Below are 26,871 nucleotides of genomic sequence, written 5' to 3'. Positions count from 1 at the left end.
TTTTTTTTTTTAAATAATGCTGACTACTATGGAATCCCAAGTCTGCCAAAATTAAAAATAAATACATAAATAAATATACAAAGAAATGTAAAAAAGCAAAAATAAATAAATATATAAATAAATATACATAGAAAAGCAAAAAACAAAAATAAATAATTATTTATACATTTATTTCCTTAATTATGTATATATTTTTTTCCACATTTATTTTTTCTTTTATTTATTTTTACATTTATTCTTTTCAATTTTCATTTATTTCCACATTTATTTATTTATTTATTTATTTCCATATTTGTTCATTTCCACATTTATTCATTTCTACATTTCTTTATTTTTACATTTATGTATTTTTACATTTCTTTGTCCGTAGGGTAATGAGGAGGGTGTGGTTTACCTCAGACATAGCAATCGAGCTCAGAGTAGGCCAGAGCGAAGTGTTGAGGTCACAGTGACACCTTGTGGTGTGCCCGAAATACAAGAAGCGTAGCCTACTGATGTTGATACTGAGATGAATGATTTGGATGGGTAGTATGGCCAAAATCTTATATCACGGGTTAAGTAATATCACCCTAACTGTACTGTGTGACATGGATAGGCTACTCTTTATTCCAGACATGGCCGTAGAACATCGTCTGGTCTGGATTTGTAAAATGTCCTGCACTGGCAAACATGAACAGCAACTTCTTCAGCAGATCTGATAACAGGGACTTTGAACTGGAAATGCTTGTTATTTCCCATTATTAATCATTTGAATGAATGGGCTTGCGTTTGACTGAGATTTGTGCACCGGTCAGAACACGGAAAGGATCGAACCAATGCACATATAGGCTACAGTGAAGTCGATGCAAGCATATTGATCAATGCATTTGAAACGAGACCACAAATTCACTTCACATTCATATTTCCTACTTTTACATGCACAACATGTGACAAACGCTTAAAATACTATGAATATTTCAAAGATTCAAAATAGAACGAGGCATCGGTTACAGTAGAACATTTTGTTGTGTTGCGTCTCCCCTCGTGGGGACATTCTAAAACGCTTAACGTGGCTTAATATACTAAGACAGTGATATTAAGACCAAACTCACTAAAGGTCATACTAATAAAGTATTTTTTTTGCTTTTCTATGTATATTTATTTATATATTTATATATTTATTTTTGCTTTTTTACATTTCTTTGTATATTTATTTATGTATTTATTTATTTTTAATTTTGGCAGACTTGGGATTCCATAGACTACTGACCAGTCTGACTAGTGCTGTCTAGAATAAATACAGTATATAGTTATCGATCAGTACTTTTTTCTTTTACAGTTTTTCTTGATTGCTTAAACATTATAACCAGGCTTTTGAACTAAAATTTCAAAACCATAATGGCATTTATCAAAAAGCACACCCATTTCCCTAAACTATAAACACTATTCCCCTGTTTTGACACATGAATCAGATTTGTTGAACTGTCACTGCAAAACTCTAGACACAAATCCCTTCATTTCTCATTGCCAGAGAGGAGGAGGAGGAGGAGGAGGAAGAGGATGAGCAAGAGCAGTAAGGAGTGGAGGAGGAGGAGGAGGATGAGGTTGAGGGGCAAGGAGACAAGAAGTCTCAGATGAAATTATTGCCACTAGTTGACCATGTCCTTGTCCATAGAGGGAGTCCTATGAGGGAGGCTGGGCGATGAGTTCAGCCAAACTTAAGTTGCTTCACCGTCGCCTCGATCATAAGAACCTTCAGGGAGGAAAACAGGCAGGTGTACCTCAGTGTACTCTACTGTAACTTTTGAGTGCTGTACTCTGTTGCAACACATGCATCAAATTGCCTTACAGATACAGATAGAGTTTCTGTCTGCTTCCATTTTGTAAAAAGGATCTGTTACAGTAATCAGTACTTCTATTTTTGTAGGACACAGAGACGATGGAATGGAATAAGCCTGACTAGACATTTCAGTTGTTGCGTGCCAGGGGTGGATCAGGCATGCAAGAGGATTTTCCCCCCGCTGCCTGAATAGGGCCAGTACAGCCTGTGATGTTGAAGAGATTCTCTGGCCTGTCCCAGACCAAAGATGTGATGCTGGGGCAGAATATTTTTTTGTTGTTGTTTGGTGTATTGTACTGTACAGTACATTAAGGCATAAAAAATGTGCAAATGTATACACGTGTTCATCATGTAAAAAGTTCCTTGAGGGGGAGAACCACAAGCAACACAACTTATTACTGGTTTTTGTTTTTGTTTTTTGTAGTATTGTTTTGAATTTATCTCACCAGTGTGTAAGACTATGTTGTAGTGTGTGTGTTTTTGAGGGCTTGTGTGTGATGTCTGAGGGCAAAGTTTGGTTTTTCAGCAAGAGTGAATAGTTTTAAGTGTAGAGCTTCATTTTGACCTGAAAATGGGATGTTTGGGGAATTGGGTGAGACGTTATGGATTTGTGTTTACTGTTTTGAGAATATGAGGCATAGTTTCAAGAAATGTGTTTAAGCAATCGAGAAAAACTGTAATACTTATGCACATTAAAAATCATATATTTCTGTACTTTTACTCAAATAAAACTGAAAATGAGTACTTATACTTTTACTGGAGTATTATTTTAATGGGGTATCTGTCCTTTAATTCAAGTAGGCCTACTTGATTTGTGTACAGTTTGACTGTTGGAGAGATTGTTGGTTATGAGAATATCCTGTCAGTGTTAAGAATGATTAACGTGATTGTTAAATAACGTAGAGTCAGAAATGTGCTGGTAGAAAGTGGTGTGTTGACTGGTGGTGTTTTTATTCCTTAGATCCAATTATCAATGCCGTCTAAAAGAGTCATTCTGTCTCCATTTATCAAGGATACAGGTGCTGGTCATATAATTAGAATATCATCAAAAAGTTGATTTATTTCACTAATTCCATTCAAAAAGAGAAACTTGCATATTATATTCATTCATTACACACAGACTGATATATTTCAAATGTTTATTTCTTTTAATTTTGATGATTATAACTGACAACTAAGGAAAATCCCAAATTCAATATCTCAGAAAATTAGAATATTACTTAAGACCAATACAAAGAAAGGATTTTTAGAAATCTTGGCCAACTGAAAAGTATGAACATGAAAAGTATGAGCATGTACAGCACTCAATACTTATTTGGGGCTCCTTTTGCCTGAATTACTGCAGCAATGCGGCGTGGCATGGAGTCGATCAGTCTGGCACTGCTCAGGTGTTATAAGAGCCCAAGTTGCTCTGATAGTGGCCTTCAGCTCTTCTGCATTGTTGGGTCTGGCATATCGCATCTTCCTCTTCATAATACCCCATAGATTTTCTATGGGGTTAAGGTCAGGCGAGTTTGCTGGCCAATTAAGAACAGGGATACCATGGTCCTTAAACCAGGTACTGGTAGCTTTGGCACTGTGCAGGTGCCAAGTCCTGTAGGAAAATGAAATCTGCATCTCCATAAAGTTGGTCAGCAGCAGGAAGCATGAAGTGCTCTAAAACTTCCTGGTATACGTCTGCGTTGACCTTGGACCTCAGAAAACACAGAGGACCAACACCAGCAGATGACATGGCACCCCAAACCATCACTGACTGTGGAAACTTTACACTGGACCTCAAGCAACGTGGATTGTGTGCCTCAACTCTCTTCCTCCAGACTCTGGGACCCTGATTTCCAAAGGAAATGCAAAATTTACTTTCATCAGAGAACATAACTTTGGACCACTCAGCAGCAGTCCAGTCCTTTTTGTCTTTAGCCCAGGCGAGACGCTTCTGACGCTGTCTGTTGTTCAAGAGTGGCTTGACACAAGGAATGCGATAGCTGAAACCCATGTCTTGCATATGTCTGTGCGTAGTGGTTCTTGGAACACTGACTCCAGCTGCAGTCCACTCTTTGTGAATCTCCCCCACATTTTTGAATGGGTTTTGTTTCACAATCCTCTCCAGGGTGCGGTTATCCCTATTGCTTGTACACTTTTTTCTACCACATCTTTTCCTTCCCTTCGCCTCTCTATTAATGTGCTTGGACACAGAGCTCTGTGAACAGCCAGCCTCTTTTGCAATGACCTTTTGTGTCTTGCCCTCCTTGTGCAAGGTGTCAATGGTCGTCTTTTGGACAACTGTCAAGTCAGCAGTCTTCCCCATGATTGTGTAGCCTAAAGAGAGACCATTTAAAGGCCTTTGCAGGTGTTTTGAGTTAATTAGATGATTAGAGTGTGGCACCAGGTGTCTTCAATATTGAACCTTTTCACAATATTCTAATTTTCTGAGATACTGAATTTGGGATTTTCCTTAGTTGTCAGTTATAGTCATCAAAATTAAAATAAATAAACATTAGAAATATATCAGTCTGTGTGTAATGAATGAATATAATATACAAGTTTCACTTTTTGAATGGAATTAGTGAAATAAATCAACTTTTTGATGATATTCTAATTATATGACCAGCACCTGTAATGTTTTGACTGAAATGCTTTTGCTTTACGGCATATTAGTGTCACTGATTAAAATGATACAGATCAGCAGTAAATCTCAGTTAGTCAAACATTAGGGATGAGACAATACATCGTATCTCGATTCGCAATACAAAAAATCTGGAGCGATTCTTATATTTTCAGATGTATCGCGATTTTCTCTTGAGTCTGTCCAACAGTTGTCTTCGTCAGCATTTGAGCGTGCAGTTAAAAAACTAGCCTGGAGCGCCATCTGCTGTTAAAACTACGCTCAGAATCGATTCAAGAGAGAAATTATGTCTGTTTAAAGCCTATATATCTTTAAATATTATAAAGTAGGGATGCACCATTTTTTAAGGACCGAGTACGAGTACCGATACTTTTTTCTAGTACTCGCCGATACCGATACCTATACATTTATTAATTTATCTCTCTCTCTCTCTCTCTCTTTTTTTTTTTTTTTTTTTTTTTTTTTGATGTTGCAGTTTTACAAGCACAACACAGTGAGACTAATGAATGTAGGACAGCAGGCCAGAACAGACAGAATGGGGGGAGGGGATGCACACATTTTTTTGATCCGAGAAACAGACTCACCAAAACAATAATTTCCCGTATTTATTATTAATGAAATAGACTATATTAACACCAAAACACAACATAGTCCATCCTAATTAGACCAAACTACACCAAAAACTAGAGAATGACTGATATTTATTAGCCCTCTTGATCCCCTAAGGATTATTAGGGCCCAAGCCACTAATGGCGCAGGGCCCTATTGTTTTTCTAAGGATTATTATTATTATTATTGTTTTTTTTCCGTCATTCTGGGCTTTTTGGGGGCCTTAACATGCTCAAAAACTCTTGAAAATTGGCACACACATTGGAATCTGCGGCCATTAGGACGCCGCAGAGGCTGGTATCTGGGCGTGGCAGGGGGACTTGACAGCGGCTATTACGGGTTGTTTGAAAAATGCATGCTCTGGATTTTGATATACTCCTCCTAGGCGATTAATCTGATCAGCATAAAGTCAGCATGAAGTCAAGACATTGATGATGAAAAATTGCCAGCGTATTTTTGATATCTCGAATGGTTTGTCCGTGGCAAGGCAACGAATTTATGGCGAGAAAAGGGAATCAGGAAGTGTGTTATAACTTATGCATACATTGATTGATTTTTATGAAACTTCAGCTGTGTGTTCGTTGTAGGAGTCCGATCACATGGATGTGACTATTGTGAGTCAAAGTTATAGCGCCACCAACTGGCAGTAGGAAATGTGTCACTTTCAAAATGCTTTGAGATCACCCTCCTTTTTTTTTTTTACCTGATTTGCTTCAAACTTTATCACAATAATGTCAAAACATGGCAGATGTAGACCTGTGAATGTATTTGTGATATCTTAAATATTGTTGCAATGGCAACATGTCAAATTTTAATAATATTCTTGAGTGTTTTTGAGGCTCTAAACATGCATCAAATTGCATGAAACTCGACACACACATCAATATTGTCGACCAGTAGACATGGACAAAGCCTTAGAAACGGGCATGGTGGAGGGGCTCAGTAGTGCCACCTTTTGACAAAAGTCGGGGGGGTTATTTTTACCTACAGTCACCAAACTCGGTACACATATTAGTCTCATTAAGCCGGACAAATCTGCCAGCAGATTTTTGATATCTCGAATGGTTTGGCCGTGGCGAGGCAACAAATTTATGGTGAGAAAAGGGAATCAGGAAGTGTGTTATAACGTCTGCATACATTGATTGATTTTTATGAAACTTCACCAGTGTGTTGGTTGTAGGAGTCTGATCACATGGATGTGACTATTGTGAGTCAAAGTTATAGTGCCACCAACTGGCAGCAGGAAGTGTGTCACTTTCAAAATGCTTTGAGATCACTCTGTAAAAACCTGATGTGCTTCAAACTTCATCAGTGTAATGTCAATACACAGCAGATGTAGACCTGTGACAGGATTTTTGATATTTTAAACACTGTTGTCATGGCAACGCATCAAATTTTAATATTCGTTTTGGAGGCTTTTGAGACTCTTAGCATGCTTCAAATTGCATGAAACTCGACACACACACCAGCGGTGTCGTACAGTAGACATGGGCAAAACCGTAGAAAGGGGCGGGGAGCAGGGCCTTTATAGCGCCACCTTTTGACAAAAGTGGGGGGGGTTAGTTTAACCTACAGTCACCAAACTCGGCACACGTTGCTCTCATTAAGCCGGACAACTTTCTAATTTACACTCACCAACAGGAAGTCAGCTATTTTGGTTTGAATGTGGATTTTTTTTTGAATAAACAGGCTCTGAATTTTAAACTACTACTTCTAGGGGGTTCATTCAATTCAGTCCAAACATTTTTTACCATGGTGCTATGATATTGAAGATGTTAAATTGAGAATTGATAATGGATATCTCGAACGATGTTGCCATGATGATAATGTCAAAAAAGGAAAACGGAATGACTCATATTTTCTATAAAAAAAACACTATACACAATTAATTTATATATAGAATAATACAAATGTTTGAAATAAACACATTTTATTTATTTTTTTCAATTTAAAAAAGCATGTGTAAGTTAAAAATAGACAGATTAATTATATTTGATTGAAAAATGGATAAATATCATACATAGAGTAACAACTAGAGGGCAGCAAAACCCTGTTATTTTTAAACAGGGTTGGATAAATCAAGCACTAGATCAATAGTTTATATAGACAGAAGAATGCTTTAGTTTTTATTTTATACTGTTTGTGCAGGTATATTTAAACATTTATCAAAGACTACTTTATGTCACAATTTAGATGTTTTTTTTGGTTTAAAATGATCTTCTTAGTCTGTCTCTGTCTCTCTCTCTCTCTCTCTCTCTCTCTCTCTCTCCTCCCCCATACTACCTCAGGTTCACTTGGGTGTGTGTGTTGTGGGGGTGGGGGGTGTCTGTGTGTTGGTCTCTGTCTGTGTTACTGTCTGTGATATATATATCTCTTTCTCCCCTCCCTGTTTGTGTGTGTATTACAATGTTGATTAGTGGTCTTTAACCCTTTTACTGGTTACTTATTTATTGATGAACTTATAAAAAATCTGAACTGCAAATGAGAACTTCACACTCATTTGAAACTGAACCATAACACTATATCATGATTCGGACAGGACTAGTTTTCTAAATGTTGTTTGAGTTACAATTATTATTTTTTACAATTACAGTTAGAATTTTTAAATTAATTATTTATTGATATAATAACATTTTTAAAAACCCCTGTTTCAGTAAATTTCACATGATTATAAAAGTGGCTGTTTAAAATAAACTTGCATAAGTGAGCAGAAAAATCTAGACATGTACCTTACTATTACCTGAGACTGACATTAAAATTGTCTTTGCAGGTTCCGTGATTTGGCTCTATTTATTAATTTTTTCATTTTATTTTTCCTCTTATACCACACATATTAAAATTAAATGAAAGCATGCTTTTAGTGCATAAGATTGGTGCACAAACAACAGCTCAGGGAGGTCAAAAAAACACAAAGAGAAGTGTTAGGATTATACAACATCAGCAATCACAGATATTCGCATTAAGGCTGGATTAAATTTCTCAGAGCACTGTGGAGTTTGCACAAATAACAGTATGTAATTTGCTCTAGAATTTTTATAGGGGTTGTCTGAGAAAAAACGCAGACATGTCAGATTAGGATGATATTCTGCACTCATTTTAAATTGACTTATGACATTCTATGACATGAAAACCATCTCAATTTAAACGATCTCATGGATGTGGCTGTTGTGGTTTGTGATCATAGGAGCATCAGCTGCTGCAGTAAATGTGGTTTGAATTTGATATAGTCCTTTTATGTTTAACTGTTTTAAATGCCCATTGCCTGCCATGCACAGTTGCCCTGTAGCCACCGGGGTGGCGGTGCCTCCGGGCTTTGGCCCATCATCGCTGCTTGTAGCTATATTTATTATTTATATTTATATTATGATATTTATTATATTAGATTTATTATTTTATTATTATTATTTTTCTATGTTTTTGGCACTTTTGGGGCCCTTAACATGTTCGAAAACTCTTGAAACTTTGCACACACATCGGAATCCACGGCCATCAGGGCCGGGCAGAAGCTGGTACCCGGGTGTGGCAGGGGGGCTCGACAGCGCCCCCTTGAACAGGGTCCGAAAACTTGGTCCATATATCAAACGCGCTTGCAAGTATTATTATGAAACTCGGTACACATATAGACCTCATCGGGCCTAACAACTTTCGTGCTCTAAGTTATACGCTAGCTCAACAGGAAGTCAGCTATTATGGGTTGTTTGAAAAATGCATGCTTTGGAATTTGATATACTCCTCCTAGGTGATTAATCCGATCACCACCAAACTTGGTCAGCATGAATTCAAGACATTGATGATGAAAAATTGCCAGCAGATTTTTGATATCTCGAACGGTTTGGCCGTGGCAAGGCAACAAATTTATGGCGAGAAAAGGGAATCAGGAAGTGTGTTATAACGTCTGCATACATTGATTGATTTTTATGAAACTTAACCAGTGTGTTGGTTGTAGGAGTCCGATCACATGGATGTGACTATTGTGAGTCAAAGTGCCACCAACTGGCAGCAGGAAGTGTGTCACTTTCAAAATGCTTTGAGATCACTCTGTTATTTTTACCTGATTTGCTTCAAACTTCATCAGTGTAATGTCAATACACAGCAGATGTAGACATGTGACAGGATATTTTAAACACTGTTGCATCAAATTTTAATATTTGTTTTGGAGGCTTTTGAGACTCTTAGCATGCTTCAAATTGCATGAAACTCGACACACACACACCAGTGGTGTCGTACAGTAGACATGGGCAAAACCGTAGCAACAGGCGGGGAGCAGGGCCTTTATAGCGCCACATTTTGACAAAAGTGGGGGGGGGGGGACTGTTTTTCCTACAGTCACCAACCTCAGTACACATATTGTTCTCATCAAGCCGGACAATTTTCTAATTTACACTCATTAGCTCCGACCAACAGGAAGTCAGCTATTTTGGTTTGAATGTAGATTTTTTGCAAAAAAAAAAAAAAAAAGGCTATGAATTTTATACTACAAACCCGATTCCAAAACAGTTGGGACACTGTACAAATTGTGAATAAAAAAGGAATGCAATAATTTACAAATCTCATAAACTTATATTTTATTCACAATAGAATATAGATAACATATCAAATGTTGAAAGTGAGACATTTTGAAATGTCATGCCAAATATTGGCTCATTTTGGATTTCATGAGAGCTACACATTCCAAAAAAGTTGGGACAGGTAGCAATAAGAGGCCGGAAAAGTTAAATGTAAAAGGAACAGCTGGAGGACCAATTTGCAACTTATTAGGTCAATTAGCAACATGATTGGGTATAAAAAGAGCCTCTCAGAGTGGCAGTGTCTCTCAGAAGTCAAGTTGGGCAGAGGATCACCAATTCCCCCAATGCTGCGGCGAAACATAGTGGAGCAATATCAGAAAGGAGTTTCTCAGAGAAAAATTGCAAAGAGTTTGAAGTTATCATCATCTACAGTGCATAATATCATCCAAAAATTCAGAGAATCTGGAACAATCTCTGTGCGTAAGGGTCAAGGCCGGAAAACCATACTGGATGCCCATGATCTTTGGGCCCATAGACGGCACTGCATCACATACAGGAATGCTACTGTAATGGAAATCACAACATGGGCTCAGGAATACTTCTAGAAAACATTGTTGGTGAACACAATCCACTGTGCTATTTGCCATTGCCGGCTAAAAACTCTATAGGTCAAAAAAGAAGCCATATCTAAACATGATCCAGAAGCGCAGGTGTTTTCTCTGGGCCAAGGCTCATTTAAAATGGACTGTGGAAAACTGTTCTGTGGTCAGACAAATCAAAATTTGAAGTCCTTTTTGGAAAACTGGGACGCCATGTCATCCGGACTAAAGAGGACAAGGACAACCCAAGTTGTTATCAGCGCTCAGTTCAGAAGCCTGCATCTCTGATGGTATGGGGTTGCATGAGTGCGTGTGGCATGGGCAGCTTACACATCTGGAAAGGCACCATCAATGCTGAAAGGTATATCCAAGTTCTAGAACAACATATGCTCCCATCCAGATGTCGTCTCTTTCAGGGAAGACCTTGCATTTTCCAACATGACAATGCCAGACCACATACTGCATCAATTACAACATCATGGCTGCATAGAAGAAGGATCCGGGTACTGAAATGGCACATCATAAAGAGGAAGATGCGACAAAGAAGACCTAAGACAGTTGAGCAACTAGAAGCCTGTATTAGACAAGAATGGGGCAACATTCCTATTCCTAAACTTGAGCAACTTGTCTCCTCAGTCCCCAGACGTTTGCAGACTGTTATAAAAAAAAGAGGGGATGCCACACAGTGGTAAACATGGCCTTGTCCCAACTTTTTTGAGATGTGTTGATGCCATGAAATTTAAAATCAACTTATTTTTTCCCTTAAAATGATACATTTTCTCAGTTTAAACATTTGATATGCCATCTATGTTGTATTCTGAATAAAATATTGAAATTTGAAACTTCCACATCATTGCATTCCTTTTTTAGTCACAATTTGTACAGTGTCCCAACTTTTTTGGAATCGGGTTTGTACTTCTCCTACAGGGTTTATACAATTTACACCAAACTTTTTTAACTGCTAAGACATTGAGGTTGTTAAATTGCAAACGGATGTTGGATATCTCAAACGGTTTGGCCGTGGCGAGGGAATTAATTTATGGCGAGAAAAGGGGAACAGAAAAAGTTATATCTTCTGCATACATTAATTGATTTTGATGAAACTTCGGCTGTGTGTTCGTTGTACAAGGCTGATCACATGGATGTGATTATTGTGAGTCAAAGTTATAGCGCCACCAACTGGCAGCAGGAAGTGTGTCACTTTCAGCATGCTTTGACATCACCCTCTTATTTTTACCCGATTTGCTTCAAACTTCATCAGAATAATGTCAAAACATGGCAGATGTAGACATTTGAAAAGAATCGTAATATCTCAAGCATTGTTGCCTTGGCAATGCATCAAACTTTAATATTAATTTTGCATGCTTTTGTGACACTTAGCGTACTTCACATTGCATGAAACGCGACACACACGTCAGGATCATTAACCAGTAGACATGGGCAAAGCCTTAGAAACAGGTGGGGAGCAAGGGCTCTATAGCGCCACCTTATAGTGCAGTAAATGTGCAGTGAATTTGACATGGAGTCCTTTGATGTTTAACCATTTTAAATTCCTATTGCCCGCTGTGCACGTTTGTCCTGAAGCCACCGGGGGGCGGTGCCATCGGGCTTGGGCCCGCCATCGCTGCTTGCAGCTATATTTATTTATTTATTTATTTATTTTTTCATCATCCAGGGCTTTTTGGGGCCCTTAACATGCTCAAAAACTCGTGAAAATTGGCACACACATTGGAATCTGCGGCCATTAGGACGCCGCAGAGGCTGGTCCCCGGGCGTGGCAGGGGGGCTCGACAGCACCCCCTTGAACAAAGTCTGAAAACTTGGTCCATATATCAAACACGCTTGCATGTATTTGTATGAAACTCGGTACACATATAGACCTCATCGGGCCTAGTTATACGCCACCCCAACAGGAAGTTGACTATTACGGGTTGTTTGAAAAACGCATGCTCTGGAATTTGATATACTCCTTCTAGGCGATTAATCCGATCACCACCAAACTCGGTCAGCATAAAGTCAAGACACTGAGGATGTAAAATTGCCAGCGGATTTTTGATGTCTCGGATGGTTTGGCCGTTGCGAGGCAACGAATTTCTGGCGAGAAAAGGGAAACAGGAAATGTGTTATAATGTCTGCATACATTGATTGATTTTTATGAAACTTTATCTTAGTGTTCATTGTAGGAGTCCGATCATTTGGATGTGACTATTGTGAGTCAAAGTTATAGTGCCACCAACTGGCAGCAAGAAGTGTGTCACTTTCAAAATGCAACGGAGTTCACTGTTATTTTTACCTGATTTCCTTCAAACTTCATCAGTGTAATGTCAATACACAGCAGATATAGACCTGTGACAGGAGTTTTGATATTTTAAACACTGTTGCCATGGCAACGCATCAAAATTTAATATTCATTTTGGATGCTTTTGAGACTCTTAGCATGCTACAAATTGCATGAAACTCAACACACACACCAGCAGTGTCGTCCAGTAGACATGGGCACAACCGTATAAATGGGCAGGGAGAAGGGCCTCTATAGCGACCTTTTGAAAAAAGTGGGGGGGTTAGTTTTACCTACAGTCACCAAACTGGGTACATGTATTGTTCTCATCAAGCCGGACAATTTTCTAATTTACATTCATTAGCTCCGATCAACAGGAATTCGGCTATTTTGGTCTGAATGTGGATTTTTTGAAAAAAAAAAAAAAAAAGGCTAACTTGTTAACTTGTTGCTAAGACATTGAAGTTGTTAAATTGCAAAGGGATGTTGGATATCTTGAACGCTGTTGCCATGGTGAAGGATTAAATTAAGGACAAAGAAGGGAATATTCACCCTTATTTTATAAATATACACTCTTTATTTCAGTGTATAATAATACAAATATTATAAATAAACACATTTTAAATAATTTTTTAATTACAAGAAGTATGTGTAAGATTAAATTAGGCAGATAACTGCTCTTTGGTTAAAATAATTAAAATAATATTCAAATGTCATATAGAATAAGCACTAGAGGGCAGCAATTATCTATTTTTAAACAGGGTTGAGAAGACAAGTACATTTTTTTATTTTTAAAAGGCTTTAGTTAGTATTATATTTGAATGTATATATTTAGAGATGATCAAAGACTAATTTCTGTTACAGTATATATTTTATTCTTATTGTTTAAAATATTATTGAATCATCTGACTTAACTAACTGGTCAGGCTCCAACTGTTCTGCCTCTGTGTGTTTGTTTTAGAGTCTTGCAGGTTTAACCCTGTCATTGCTGTGTCCTTTTGACTGCATTATAATCTCTTAGGCCTTCTCTTCTATAAATTTGTATAACAAAATAAAGGCATAGAACTAATTCATTTGCAGCGCACTGACTATATAGTTTTATATAATTAGTATAATAATTTTGTTAATAGTAACTTAAAAGACCTTAAGATAAATTCATCTGGACATATAACATTTTTAATAGATAATGATAACTTTTAGTTAGTATTATTGAATGTATATATTAAGAGATTATCAAAGACTAATTTCTGTCACAGTATAAATGTTATTCTTATTGTTTAAAATGATATTGAATCATCTCCAACTGGTTCTTAAATCTCACTTTGCCTCTCTCTCTCTCTCTCTCTCTCTCTCTCTCTGTGTGTGTGTCATGTTAAGTGTGTGTGTGTTTGGGGTGTGTGTGTGTGTAATGGTTTATAAAAATATATATAAAAAAACTTAAAATAAATACTGGACTGAGATTTACACTGGATTTAGACTTACACAATTTTGAGCTGCAAAAGATAACTGCACTCATTTCAAAGTGACCTATGACATCCTATGACATGAAATTCATCTAAATTTAAATGATCTCATGGATCTAGCTGTTGTGGTTCACAGTTAAAGGTGCACCAGCTGATCCAGTATTTGCGGCATATTCAAATGACTTTGACATATTCCTTTTACATTCACCCAGTTTAAATACATATTGCCCACCGTGCACAGTTGCCCTGAAGCCACCGGGGCGGCGGTGCCACCGGGCTTGGGCCTGCCATCGCTGCTTGCAGCTATATTTATTATTATTATTATTTTTTTCGACATTCGGGGCTTTTTGGGGCCCTTAACGTGCTCAAAAACTCTTGAAAATTGGCACACACATTGGAATCTGCGGCCATTAGGACGCTGCAGTGGTTGGTACCCGGGCGTGGCAGGGGGGCTCGACAGCACCCCCTTGAATGGAGTACGAAATCTTGGTCCATATATCAAACACGCTTGCACGCATTAGTGTGAAACTCGGTACACATATAGACCTCATCGGGCCAAACAACTTTCGTGCTCTAAGTTATACGCCGGCTCAACAGGAAGTCGGCTATTATGGGTTGTCTGAAAAACATATGCTCTGGAATTTGATATACTCCTCCTAGGCGATTAATCCGATCACCACCAAACTCAGTCAGCATGAAGACAAGACATTGATGATGCTAAATTGCCAGCGGATTTTTGATATCTCAAACGGTTTGGCCTTGGCGAGACAGTGAATTTATGGCGAGAAAAGGGAAACAGGAAGTGTTATAACTTCTGCATACATTAATTGATTTTGATAAAACTTCGGCTGTGTGTTCATTGTACAAGGCTGATCACGTGGATGTGACTATTGTGAGTCAGTTATAGCGCCACCAACTGGCAGCAGGAAGTGTGTCACTTTCAACATGCTTTGAGATCACCCTCTTATTTTTACTCACTTTGCTTTAAACTTCATCAGAATAATGTCAAAACATGGCAGATGTAGACCTTTGAAAAGAATCGTGATATCTCAAACACTGTTGCCATGGCAACGAATCAAACTTTAATATTTATTTTGGATGCTTTTGAGACTTTTAGAGACTCGATTTCACGACAGTTAAATAAACAAGTAGTTAATATTAAGTCCCTTACATAAGATGCAATATTGTCTGTTTTTGTTCTATTTCAGCAGCAAAAACAGTTCCAAACAAAGATCACAGCAGAACCATTGCGCACGTACCTCACAGCAATCCTCAGCCGTCTTTCTTTACTGAATGATTCAGCGTTTTGAACGAATCGTTTGAATCAAAGATTCAATGACCCATTCATAAACAACTGCCTCATTCTTGAATGAATCGGCCATTTGAACGAACCGTTTGAATGAATGACTCAATCATTAAGGTGGTCAAATGCCGCTACCTACTGGCGTTTTAGTTTCATGTTTAAAAGTCATAATTTTCTCCCTAATTTTTCTTATTTGTATTTTCAAAAAATATTTAAAACAATCTGTTATTTAAAGCAGCTGTCATTTATAAGTAATGATTTGATTTGATTGATAATAGCCCTGTGTGTCTATTATTCTAATTGAATTTATTGATCAAATAAAAAAAATAAAATAAAAAGAAAGATTAACCCCCTAAGGATAGGGGGGAAATACCCATGAGCGTACGGGACACCCCCGCAGCCCCTGCGGTGCGAGGAGGCCCCCACCCTATGATGAGCCCCGTTGCAGATTCACCTATTTAGTATGTAGCCTTTGTTTTTTTAGAACTGAACTCAATTGACTATAAAGATGAAAATAAAGCATCCAAGTGAAGCCCAAATATGCAAGCAGAAGATCATAGAAAATAGTGCTAAATTACCACAAAAGGGGGAATAATTCACTGTTGTTTCTATCGCCCGTTTGTAAGGTAGCCAAGACAACAGCAAGCCTTGACGTGCTGTGTTACTGTTAGCGGACGTGTGCCGTTAACTGAGACAAATAAATATGTTTGGTCTTTGCTGAGACATTATTGTTGTTGTTGTTGTTGTTGTTGTTGTTGTTATTATTATTATTATATTTTGCACAAACGTATTTACCCCTCTGCCAGCTCTGCTAATGGTCAGCTACCGGAATGTCTGAAGTTCTCCAAATGTAGCCAATAAGTCTAGAGTTATTTCTTTATTCTTTTACTGTAAATACATTTAGTTTAGGCCTATATCATTTGATGCACTGATCGAAATTACTGAAAATTTGTGGCCGAAACAGCAATTTTTGTTTCGATCGAAATAGTTTTGGAGGGCTGAAATCATTGACCGAAACAGCGAGGTTTGGAGCTTTTCCTCACGTTTTGACTGTGTTCTAATTCGTGCACATCATGGATAAACCACAAATATGTCGATTTTCTTTTTTTTTATTGATATCCTATATGTATTTTCAAGATCAATCTTTCAGTCTGTTTTTTTTTTTTTTGTTGATGCATGAACAAAACTACACTAAAATTTGTAGCGCACCATCCAATAATAACAATAAACTCCGCTTTAATATGAAACAGTCTTTCTCAAGTTTTAAATTCTGTTGAAAACAATTTAAAAGATAATTGCAACTTTTAATCTCACAATTCTGACTTCTTTTCTCAGAATTGAGAGATATAAAGTCCAATTCTGAGGGGGAAAAGACTGACTTTTTTTTTCTCAGAATGGGCTATATGCACAGTTACTTCCTGGTTGTCGTTAAGCCAGCATTTCCGGTTCACTCTGTAGTCACTGTACATCGACACAAAACCATCAATAGTTGAATTTTTAATGTTGTATTCATATTTTAATGCACTTATCACACTTACCTAATTTTCAAATAAACCAGTTTTATTGATTGCAATAAAGACGAAGCTGTTGGGACCATTTAAAAACTATATTAGATACGCACACGCATTTTTTCTCACAGCATTTTTAATGTGATGACCACAAACATTATTTGTTCATCCTTCTGAGATTGTCCCCATTGTAAAACCGAACGTTTCAAAATGTAGAAAATTTAACATTTGATAGAAAACACTTATTTCAAAATAAAAAAAGACAATAATTACCACTTTAACCAGCAGGTGGCGGCAAAGTAGCATTTATTTGCGCATATATCAGCCATTTCCTCTAATCGTTTTTCACTTCGTTTTTAACTAAATATTAACCATTATAAAATAACTAGGTTTAAAAATACATTTTGTAAATGTGAAGTATGAAGTACTCAAAACATCTTAAGAAAAACAATAACTTTTCTTGTGATTCATGACAGAAAGCGAGCACCGCTCTTTCCCGTTGTAATCACAGCAGCTGTCAGTCAGTGCAGCGCAAGATCATTTATTTCAGCACACTTGTAAAAACACACATTTTATTCAATTAAGTGCACAATAAATATTTAATTTTTGAAGCCTTTTTTTCACATAAAAGTGTGAAAACTGATGGTCGAATTGAATTTAGCCAAGGAGGAACAATGAGGTACGTCTTTATTTATTTTTATGCCAATTTACGTTTGAATAACTAAATTAATGCTATGCCTGACTATTTAAGTGACTATATTCTGATTATAAACTAAGTATTACACTACTGATGCTCAACACACCAGCAAATGACATCTCACCGAAAATTTTCGAGCTGGCTTATATTAACGCGGAAGTTCTAAAGAACGCTCCGTGCATATAGTTCATTGCAAGTTTATATCTCACAATATCTTTATGCACGCATTTGCGACTTCATTTCATGCGATTCTGAAGGGGGAAAAATCAGAATTGAGAGATAAATTTGCAGTTACCTTATTTATTGTTTAGTGACGGAAAACAATTTCTTCCATAGCGCCTCAGACTCAGCTCAGACATAGCGCGGATCAAGCGTGAACTAATCATCTCTTCCTCTTTACTACTATTACAGCAGCAAGTAAACATGAATGAACTGCAGAAAGAATGTTTAAAGATACAGAACAACTTCCTGAAATGTATCGCGTATCAAACTATTGCGTCTTAAACTATTGCGTAATCGATCAATCAGTGTTTAAACCGCGGACGGACAGCAGCAAATGCACGACAAATTTTCATACATGACGTCACTGCTGGTGGGAGGGGCCCCATCTCGTGCTTTGAGGAGGCCTCGCAGATGTGCAGTATGCCACTGGAAATACCCTTTATAAAGGTAAAATAAGGTTAGGGGGGAAATACCCTTTGTAGAGATACTGTTCCTGTGAGATAAATGCTGCTGAAGACATTTCGTTATGGAATACATGAATGGCCAAATCCACAGAAATAAGGTTTTTGCTCTCAATCGTAAATTTGCTGAACGGGGGGTAATAATAAAAATTATTACTTTTTTCATTACTCTAATGAAAAAAGTAATAATTTTTATGTGCTTGTCACAAACTTAAAGAACAAAAATTTCACAGTGTCCAATAACCTTCAAAGGGCATAATTACCAATAATTGTTTTATATAAAAAGAAATTTACAAACAATACAACAAATACTATAGAGATACAAATTAAACATCTTGTTTTTCAGATACAGTAGGTTTATTTACCATGTATACATTTATTTAACATATTTTGTTGTTTTATTAACATTAATGACAATCATTGATGGGAAAAAAAACAACCAAAAAAAAAAAACAAAACCCCAAAAAGGAACAGAAAAACTCAGGACATTTCTGAACATTCATTAGATTTTTTTTTTTTTTTTTTAAATTACAATTTTCCATTTTTATTATCTTATAGTATCCCTTTAAGACCGAATCCATGGATACTGACACATATCCTGTTTTCACCCAAATGTTTACGTCCACTTAAGCCATAACCGACTGTATTTACGTGAGATACTCCACACGATGGACATTTTGACAACTGTGTGTGCATTTGACCATTCAGGCGCGAGGAGAACTGATCGCGCGCTGTCTGAGAGAACTCGGATCGCGCGCAAGAAAGAGAGAGAGAGAGAGCGCGCGTGGAGAGAGAGCGCGCTTCTGGTCTGTGTCATTCAAAGCGATTCCGCCAATCCCGCCTTCACTAATCGATAACGAATTGCGATTGAAAGCATGCAGTTCGTAATGTGTGTTGTCATAATTAATTTTGAAGTATTTCTACACCTCTGAGGCTGACATTGTTTATGCTGCTGCCGCCGGTGTCTCTGTGCACGGAAAATTCTGTCAGTTGCGTCACGTGAGGTATCGGCCTTTGGAATCGGGGGTATTTTTACGAGTACAAGTACATGAGCTTGGTATCGGGCCGATACCGATACTGGCTACTGGTGCATCCCTATTATAAAGTAATGAATAAAAAAAAGTAAATATTATGTGACATCGTTTAAAATTCAGTGGTGTTATGACTCCTAATGTACTGTATTTTTTTTAATTATTTGTGAAAAATAAAGTTTTGTTTTTTAATAATTAAAAAACTTTTTCTTTGTCAGCCCTAGGAAGCACCTTCCGGTTTCTCTACTTTTAACAGACGAGCAAGCTGCAGTTTTGATCCAGGCATTCTGGAGGGGATATAAGGTAAGAATAATGCAAAAACTGAGAGCTCTAGAGCTGAAAGGATGCAGAGATGCTATATATATATATATATATATATATATATATATATATATATATATATAGTGCTGCTTGAAAGTTTGTGAACCCCTTCACAATATATATTCTCCTATAGTTTTTTTTTTTGGCTAAAAAAAGCAGCATGTTATCACAGTTCCTCTGAAATTCAACCACTTAAAAAAAAAAAAAAAAAAAAAAAAAGTGAACACTCTTCAAAACCAATAATGTGCATTCTAATTGGATAAGTTTGAGCCATATTGGCTCAGGCACATAGCAGGTTTAGGTCAGTAGTTAATCAAACCTAAGGGTATTGCCAGGGGTGCAATTAAGAGTTTTAAGGGGGGGGTATGCAGGACATAATTTTGGGCCCCCTTCTTCCAGATGAATGTTTTTTTTTTTTTCTCTCTTCTTTTGGCATTTAATTAGAAATTTAAATAATTTATTAGTTAACATTTACATTATTTCAAGTAGGCCTAACATCTGTTACGTGAGAGGTTGCAGCAGAGATGAAACGTATACAAACTTCCACAAAAGGGTATTTAATCCACAAAGGAGAGACAAAACAACCATTACACACATATGATAACAATAAGAACAGACAAGGAGTGAGTCCATTATAAAGGGTGTGTGGATAATCAGGTCCAGGAGCTGGCTCGTCAGCAGCTGGAGCGGGCTCGTGGAAGCCTGGGGCGGGCTCGTGGCTGGAAGGACTGGTTCTGCCCAAAAGTCTATTAGCCATCCGTCCTCCTTAGCTGAGGGTTCCGTCTTGGAGGCAGGCTCAAATGGAGGCTCAGGTGACCACTCTCTTGGGCTGCCTGGACCTTGTGGAGGACTTCTTTTTGGACGGCTTGCACGTAGGATCAGGCAGGAGCCCCGGGGAATGCCCACTGGAGTGGAGTGGAGGTGGAGGAAATCGGCGGCTGGTGAACTGGCCAGTATTTCTCCGTATTTCTGAGTGAGCGGAGGGAGCTGGACGAGGAAAACACGGTCTTCTTTGAACCTCTTCAATTTCAATTTCGAACTCTGAACCATTTAAAAAGAGAATCAGATTAATAGACTCAGCTAGGGAAAAGAGACACTCAGGTTCAAAATATCGGATCGTGTCCTCATCCAGACCCCTCAGAAAACAGGTGTTCAAAATTGCATCTGGCCAGCTCACCTTACTAGAAAGCTCTGCGATTTCCTCCACATACCTCTCCAGCGGGCGGCTGTCCTGTCTGGCAGTCCAGAGGCGGTCCTCCGCCGAGAGCTTGCATCCATGGTTCTTTGAGGGCACGGGAACAAGGAAGATACCCATTATGTAGGTTGTGGAAATCCAGTCGGTTTGGATCTGTTCTTCTGTTACGTGAGAGGTTGCAGCAGAGATTAAACGTATACGAACTTCCACAAAAGGGTATTTAATCCACAAAGGAGAGACAAAACAACCATTACACACATATGTTAACAATAAGAACAGACAAGGAGTGCAGGGAGTGAGGATAATCAGGTCCAGGTGCAGGTGATGAGTGCTGATGGGGAGATGACGAGGAAGTGAGTGCAGGTGAGGAAACAGGAGGATCATGGGAAATGGAGTCCGGGAACGAAGGGAACTGTGACAAACATCTCCCTCCACCACCGAAACGCGATCGATTTTAACCCTGACGTGTACGATCACACCGGTGTGATTAGAACGTTCAGAGCATCATCATTCAAACCTGCCTTCGCCTTGGCTGGAGTTGTGCCAAGAGACAGACGAAATAGTGCTTTTCATATATCACAACTATTCAGTGTTCTCAAATACACAGTGTTTATTTGAAATTTATGAAAAATACATATAAACGTTAAGCCAAAACTAATTATAATTTGGCACAAATCCAAATGTTTCCATATTCACGATGTATTTGGATGCTAAACTATATTTATTATTTAAACGCTTTGATTGTACACATACTTAAAATGAGTAGTGTAACTTTTTACATTTGGTTGACTGTATGTTATTTTGACAATTAACAGGCTGCGATCACTTGAATTTTCTTATAAAAGCGGAAAAAAACTCAAAATACGAATCTGTGAAGGGTTAAATAGGCCTATTAGGCCTATTTTTGCACTCTCACAATAAAAATAAACACTGCTTGTAAAATAAAGAAAACAAAAATATTTTTCTGCCGTTTCCTTTCCGTGAATTTCCGTGAAACCGAAACTTGTCGCATTTTTTCCCTTTCATTTTGTTAATATGTTAATCATTTAAGTGAAATAAGTTTCGCATGTAGACATAGGCTATTTATTCCTTTTTATATGATTTAATCCTATTTTTCTCCGTTCACAGAAGCGTATTCTGTTGTTTATTCTGCTATTTGTTGGGCTAAAACGCCTGGGATTTTATTAATGGGCCACAGACACTTATCCATTTTAATTTCGTTTAATTCGAATTTAATAATCTTGTCGGTTAATGAAAAGATAATGATCACGTCGGTTGAAAGTCAGGGAAATAAAACCGAAATGATATTGACAAGGCAACATTTCTAATTTTCGTTTAGTTTGTTTTTCCACTAATATTTATGTTTTCTTATATTTCAGGTTTGTTTCGATTAGCACAAATGTTTTTAATAGTTTTAGTTTTTGTTAGTTAACTATAACAACCCTGCCTGGGCAAAACATCCACAGAACTGCATTACAGTCAATTTTCCAGCTTTTTAAGCAACAGATATTTACAAATATTTACGAATTATTTAATTCCGTCTGGGACACCATCTCAGGCCGGGAGTTTCAGACTCATCGAGGTCAATAAACATACAGCTATTGTTGCAAACATAATTTACATTACTTTTAAGAATAATAAATGTTGGAAAAGTGATAATAATGTGCCTCTTTTGAGGTATTGTCTCCACTTTCATTTATGAATTTTATTTTGATAAATAGGCCTAGGGTAAACACCCTAGGCCTATTTATCAAAATAAAATTCATAAATGAAAGTGACACCAGTGACACCAGACACCAGACACCAGACACCAGACACTCACTTCCACATATTTGACAATCAGAATATATCATATAATTCATGATATAGGCCTAGTTAACAAGTTAGGCCTATATATTCAATATTTTGAATAAAAAGGAAAAATAAAATAAACGCGATACATATCTGCCTGTGGCTGAATGACGCGTCGCCAATTAATTAATACGTAAATAAATGTTCTTAATATCTCACGCTGGTGGCTATAATAGCCTATATAGAGCCCATATAGTAGAGACTTCCCCAGCCAACACAACCAAATTCTGTTTTGCACCCACACAGAAGACCGCTTGCATTATAGACTTCTTTAAGGTCTTTCGACACATCCGCGACCAACAATCATCTCCAATATTTCGTTTATCTGTAAGGGCCCATTTCGTAAGGGAAAATTCCTTTTAGCGTCTTCATCCATACTTTTTTTTTTTTTTTTTTTTTTTTTTTTACATTTTCGCCTGTTCCTGACAGGCGCTTCTTTCCATCCATCCTGTTTTTTTTTTGTGCGGTTAACACGTCATGTGCTGTATTTTGAAGTGACGAGAAAGCGTGCTCACATTCACTTCTTACATTCTATAATTCACAGATTTAAATTGTATTTTAACGTGTTCGTGTATGTAAGAGAAAATCACACACACACACACACACACACACACAATCGTGAATTTTATCAGCATTTGCGCACAATAAACTTGCATATGGTTCACCCATGCTTGATGTGCTCTGCCACTCCTAATGCAGTTCTGAGAAAGGTTCACATCCGCTGGCCAAGCAGATCATGTGACATGACTGTCCCCTGCTGATCATATCTTTGCTGTGCTGTGCCCTTGTCTTTCTGTGTGGTACTGCTTGATCTCGCAAGATCCCTTTTCCTTTGACGCGCATTCTCAATGGCCACAACTGTTTCACATCATAACTGTTACTGTGTACTTCAGTTTTGGTCTTGGATGCACAGCGTTCCAGTTGCACTATCCATTTTATAATATACTGTACTTTATTTTAGACCATTTTAAAGATGCATATTTTAGAAGCTTTTGAGTAATCATATCCCTGAATACTGAATTATGCCAACATGATATTTATTTTCAGGTGCGTGTGCGTCCAGATGTGCAAGAGTTGAGGCAGTGGCAGAGGGAACTGCAGGAAGAAAATTGTGACATCAACAAAACAGTTCAAGACTTTTGGGCACGCCAGGAGAACAGAGGTGAAAAACACATGCTAATGCTCTCTCTGAAAATCCACAACTAAACTCCATTATTCAAACGCACAAACACACATTTAAGACTGACTGGTAAAGCCAAATGCGTTGGGATCTGAGCTGATAATATATCGCTGTGTCCTTGTTTTATCACCAGTGAGGACTGTAAAAAAAACAATCGAGGAGGAAATGTTGAATAAAAAAAAATGGAATGAGTTTGTCAGCTGACCATTCATATTTGTGAGATATCAGATAACTGGTAGAGCTCGTTACCGTGTTATCAGCACAAGGAATACACAATTGTGATTAAAATACCCTTTATTAACAAAATATAAACAATAAAATATAAACATAATATAAACAAGTAACTAAGACAACTACTAAATGAATGTAAAGAAATAGTGCATCAGATGCATAAAATGTCAGTGATTAATTAGGTCTTGCTATAGGAAGAGGTGAAGTTCTCATATGGAAGATTGTTTCTCTGAAACTAATAAGGTGAATACATTTATTCCACAGTAAACAAATAAATTAAAGATTGTTATCTACTGATATCAGCCATTCAAAATCTAAGGCAAATTAGAAATCATATACTGGTGATACACTCTAAAGATTCCTTTTTTACTCCAAGGCCCCCTCCAGTCCGAATCAATACTGCAAACTTTTATATTCACAAAAACATTGGTATTCTAGTGTTATTATTTTTAAACTCCATGTTGTTATTATTATTATTATTATTATTATACTGACCCCAAACATCAAGAGTGTAAACTGGAAATGAGGAGAATTTTATGTTATAATTATGTTATTATAAGCAGAATTATATTTCTGTTTCAACATTTTCAACAATTTGAAGTTGTGCCAGACACATCAGCAGTGTTGGGATTACAGCATTACAAGTAACACGAGTTATGTAATCAGATTTCTTTTTTTCAAGTAACTAGTAAAGTAACACAAGTACAACAAAATATCTGAGTTACTTTTTCAGTTAAGTGACGCAAGTTACGTTGTTTTGCCATTCTTTGACTGACACCTCTCCTGTCCCCATGTTGAGAGAAATCGGGAACAATGCAGAGGTGTTGTGTGTGCTGTGTGAACATTATGGTTATTCTAGACTAGTTCTAAACTAAATGTGAGCATACATTTACTCATTTACTTCTTCTCCCGCATCCTATTCTTCTGTATTCCAGAATGGCAGCACAGTTGAAAGGCTTGTTTGTTTGAACTGCACCCTCTACTGTACAGGCATGAATTGGCATTTCTTTCAGCCTGAGGCTTATTCATTTCACTTTTGGTGTGAAAGGACCTTCACATTTGCCAGAAATAGAATAAAAAATAGAATAGTTTTGTTGAGCACAACAAACAAACAGCCCAGATGAGAAAAAATAAAGCAAAAGTAATGTAACACATTACTTTCTATAAAAATTAACTAATGCAATTTAGTTACTTTTTTAGGGAGTAACACAATATTGTAATGCATTACTTTTAAAAGTAACTTCCCCAACACACATCAGTAACTGTAGTTTTGCAAAATTTGCCGTCTACAGAGTGCTTCTGTTTACTGGTGTCTTGCAAATAAATTCTGTATGATTTTCATAATACAGTTTTTTACAGACGCTAGGACACATTTCTCAATACTTAGGTCACTTTTGCAAAACTCTTCACACAGTGAGCACAACAGAAGTCTATGTGGGCTAAACTGAGGATCAATTATCATTGCTTTGGCACAAAATGCATTCAATGACTACATCTCTCAAATTTCATGAATTCTTTTCTCACTCAGACACAACAACTGCCAAAACTCTTTGTACGTACAGGCCAATTTGCACATGCTTACATACTGTTTTCAAAACTGTTAAACTTATGTTCAAAACAATAACATAATACAAAACTGAATAAGACAGAAATTTGCTACATTTCTACAGTAATATAGTTATGAAATATATTCTGAATCTAAAAAATCAAATACTATCAAAACAATTAGATGAAACTGAACACCTACACAAGCATTAGTCTTTCAATTTCATTACCATCAATTCAAAAGGGGAAACTTAGGAATAATTTTGTTCTGTAATGTAAACATGGACCGTGTAACATAAACTGCAGTGAATTATAAGCAGTAGAGAGTGTCATTCTTGTTTTGTAAAGAAATTTAAAAAAAGAAAACATTGTATAATGCTAACTGATGTTAGTGTTTTTAGGTCGATGTTTTATGAGTGACAAAGTGTGTTTGCTCAGTGAAAACCTTTGCTAGTGTTCTGGAAGAATGAGTTGATTTGAGACATGTATGAAGTGTTTTGGTAGATTTGGTGCATTTTGAATGTGAAGTTAACCTCTGTGCCAAGATGAAAGTTGGTTAGGAGAACTGTGTGAAGAGTTTTGAAAAAGTGACCTAAGTATTGAGAAATGTGTCCTAGCAATTGTAAAAAACTGTAATAATAATAATAATAATACATTTTATTTATAGTGCGCCTTTCTCAAACTCAAAGCGCTACAACATGTACAAAATGAGATAACAAAATCAAACAAAGCAAGAATACATCATATCAAAAAATACACAGTAATAAATTATAAATTAAAAGCAAAATAAATTATTGCTGACTTTGAAGACATCATCCTAGCCATGCATTGTGATCGAGTGTGTAATTTGTGTGTGTTTTGTCTGCAAGGATAAGGAGATAATTGTCATATACTGCTCCGAGACATGAAGGTTGAAGATCCAAATGCAGTAGTTTATTGAAGCGTAATCTAAAGATGAAATCCAAAAACAAGCAAAAGATCATAAACACAGGGTTAACAGTCCAAACAATCAGGGTTTTTCCTGGGTCAAAAACGGTCTTCGGTGGTGGCTGACAGACATGGTCATCCACACAAACAGTAAAAAGTACCCTACCCACGTGATCTGCAAGCCCTATACTGACAATAAATTACCTGCCACTCTTACTGTAAACCTTTCTAGCACTCTTTGCAAAAAAATCTGTGATTTCATACAATAGCTAAACTTGATAATCAGTGGGTACGGAAAGTATTCAGACCCCCTTAAAATTTTCACTCTTTGTTATATTGCAGCCATTTGCTAAAATCACTTAAGTTCATTTTTTTCCTCATTAATGTACACACAGCACCCCATATTGACAGAAAAACACAGAATTGTTGACATTTTTGCAGATTTATTAAAAAAGAAAAACTGAAATATCACATGGTCCTAAGTATTCAGACCCTTTGCT

At 37.1% G+C, this 26,871-nt stretch overlaps 1 protein-coding gene across 1 annotated transcript in view; it reads left to right on the top strand.

Moving 5' to 3' along the window:
• The window catches only part of iqck (IQ motif containing K), a 72,927-nt gene that overhangs the window by 36,373 nt on the left and 9,683 nt on the right, over positions 1–26,871 (top strand). The window contains exons 6-7 of the mRNA XM_051887392.1: positions 19,340–19,424; positions 23,536–23,650. Coding sequence (XP_051743352.1) covers positions 19,340–19,424; positions 23,536–23,650 — 200 coding nt within the window. The remainder of the gene's footprint in view (positions 1–19,339; positions 19,425–23,535; positions 23,651–26,871) is intronic.

The sequence above is a fragment of the Ctenopharyngodon idella genome, chromosome 3 (assembly GCF_019924925.1).
Source record: "Ctenopharyngodon idella isolate HZGC_01 chromosome 3, HZGC01, whole genome shotgun sequence".
NCBI classification, from domain to species: domain Eukaryota; kingdom Metazoa; phylum Chordata; class Actinopteri; order Cypriniformes; family Xenocyprididae; genus Ctenopharyngodon; species Ctenopharyngodon idella.
This window is presented reverse-complemented; position numbering and strand designations above follow the sequence as displayed.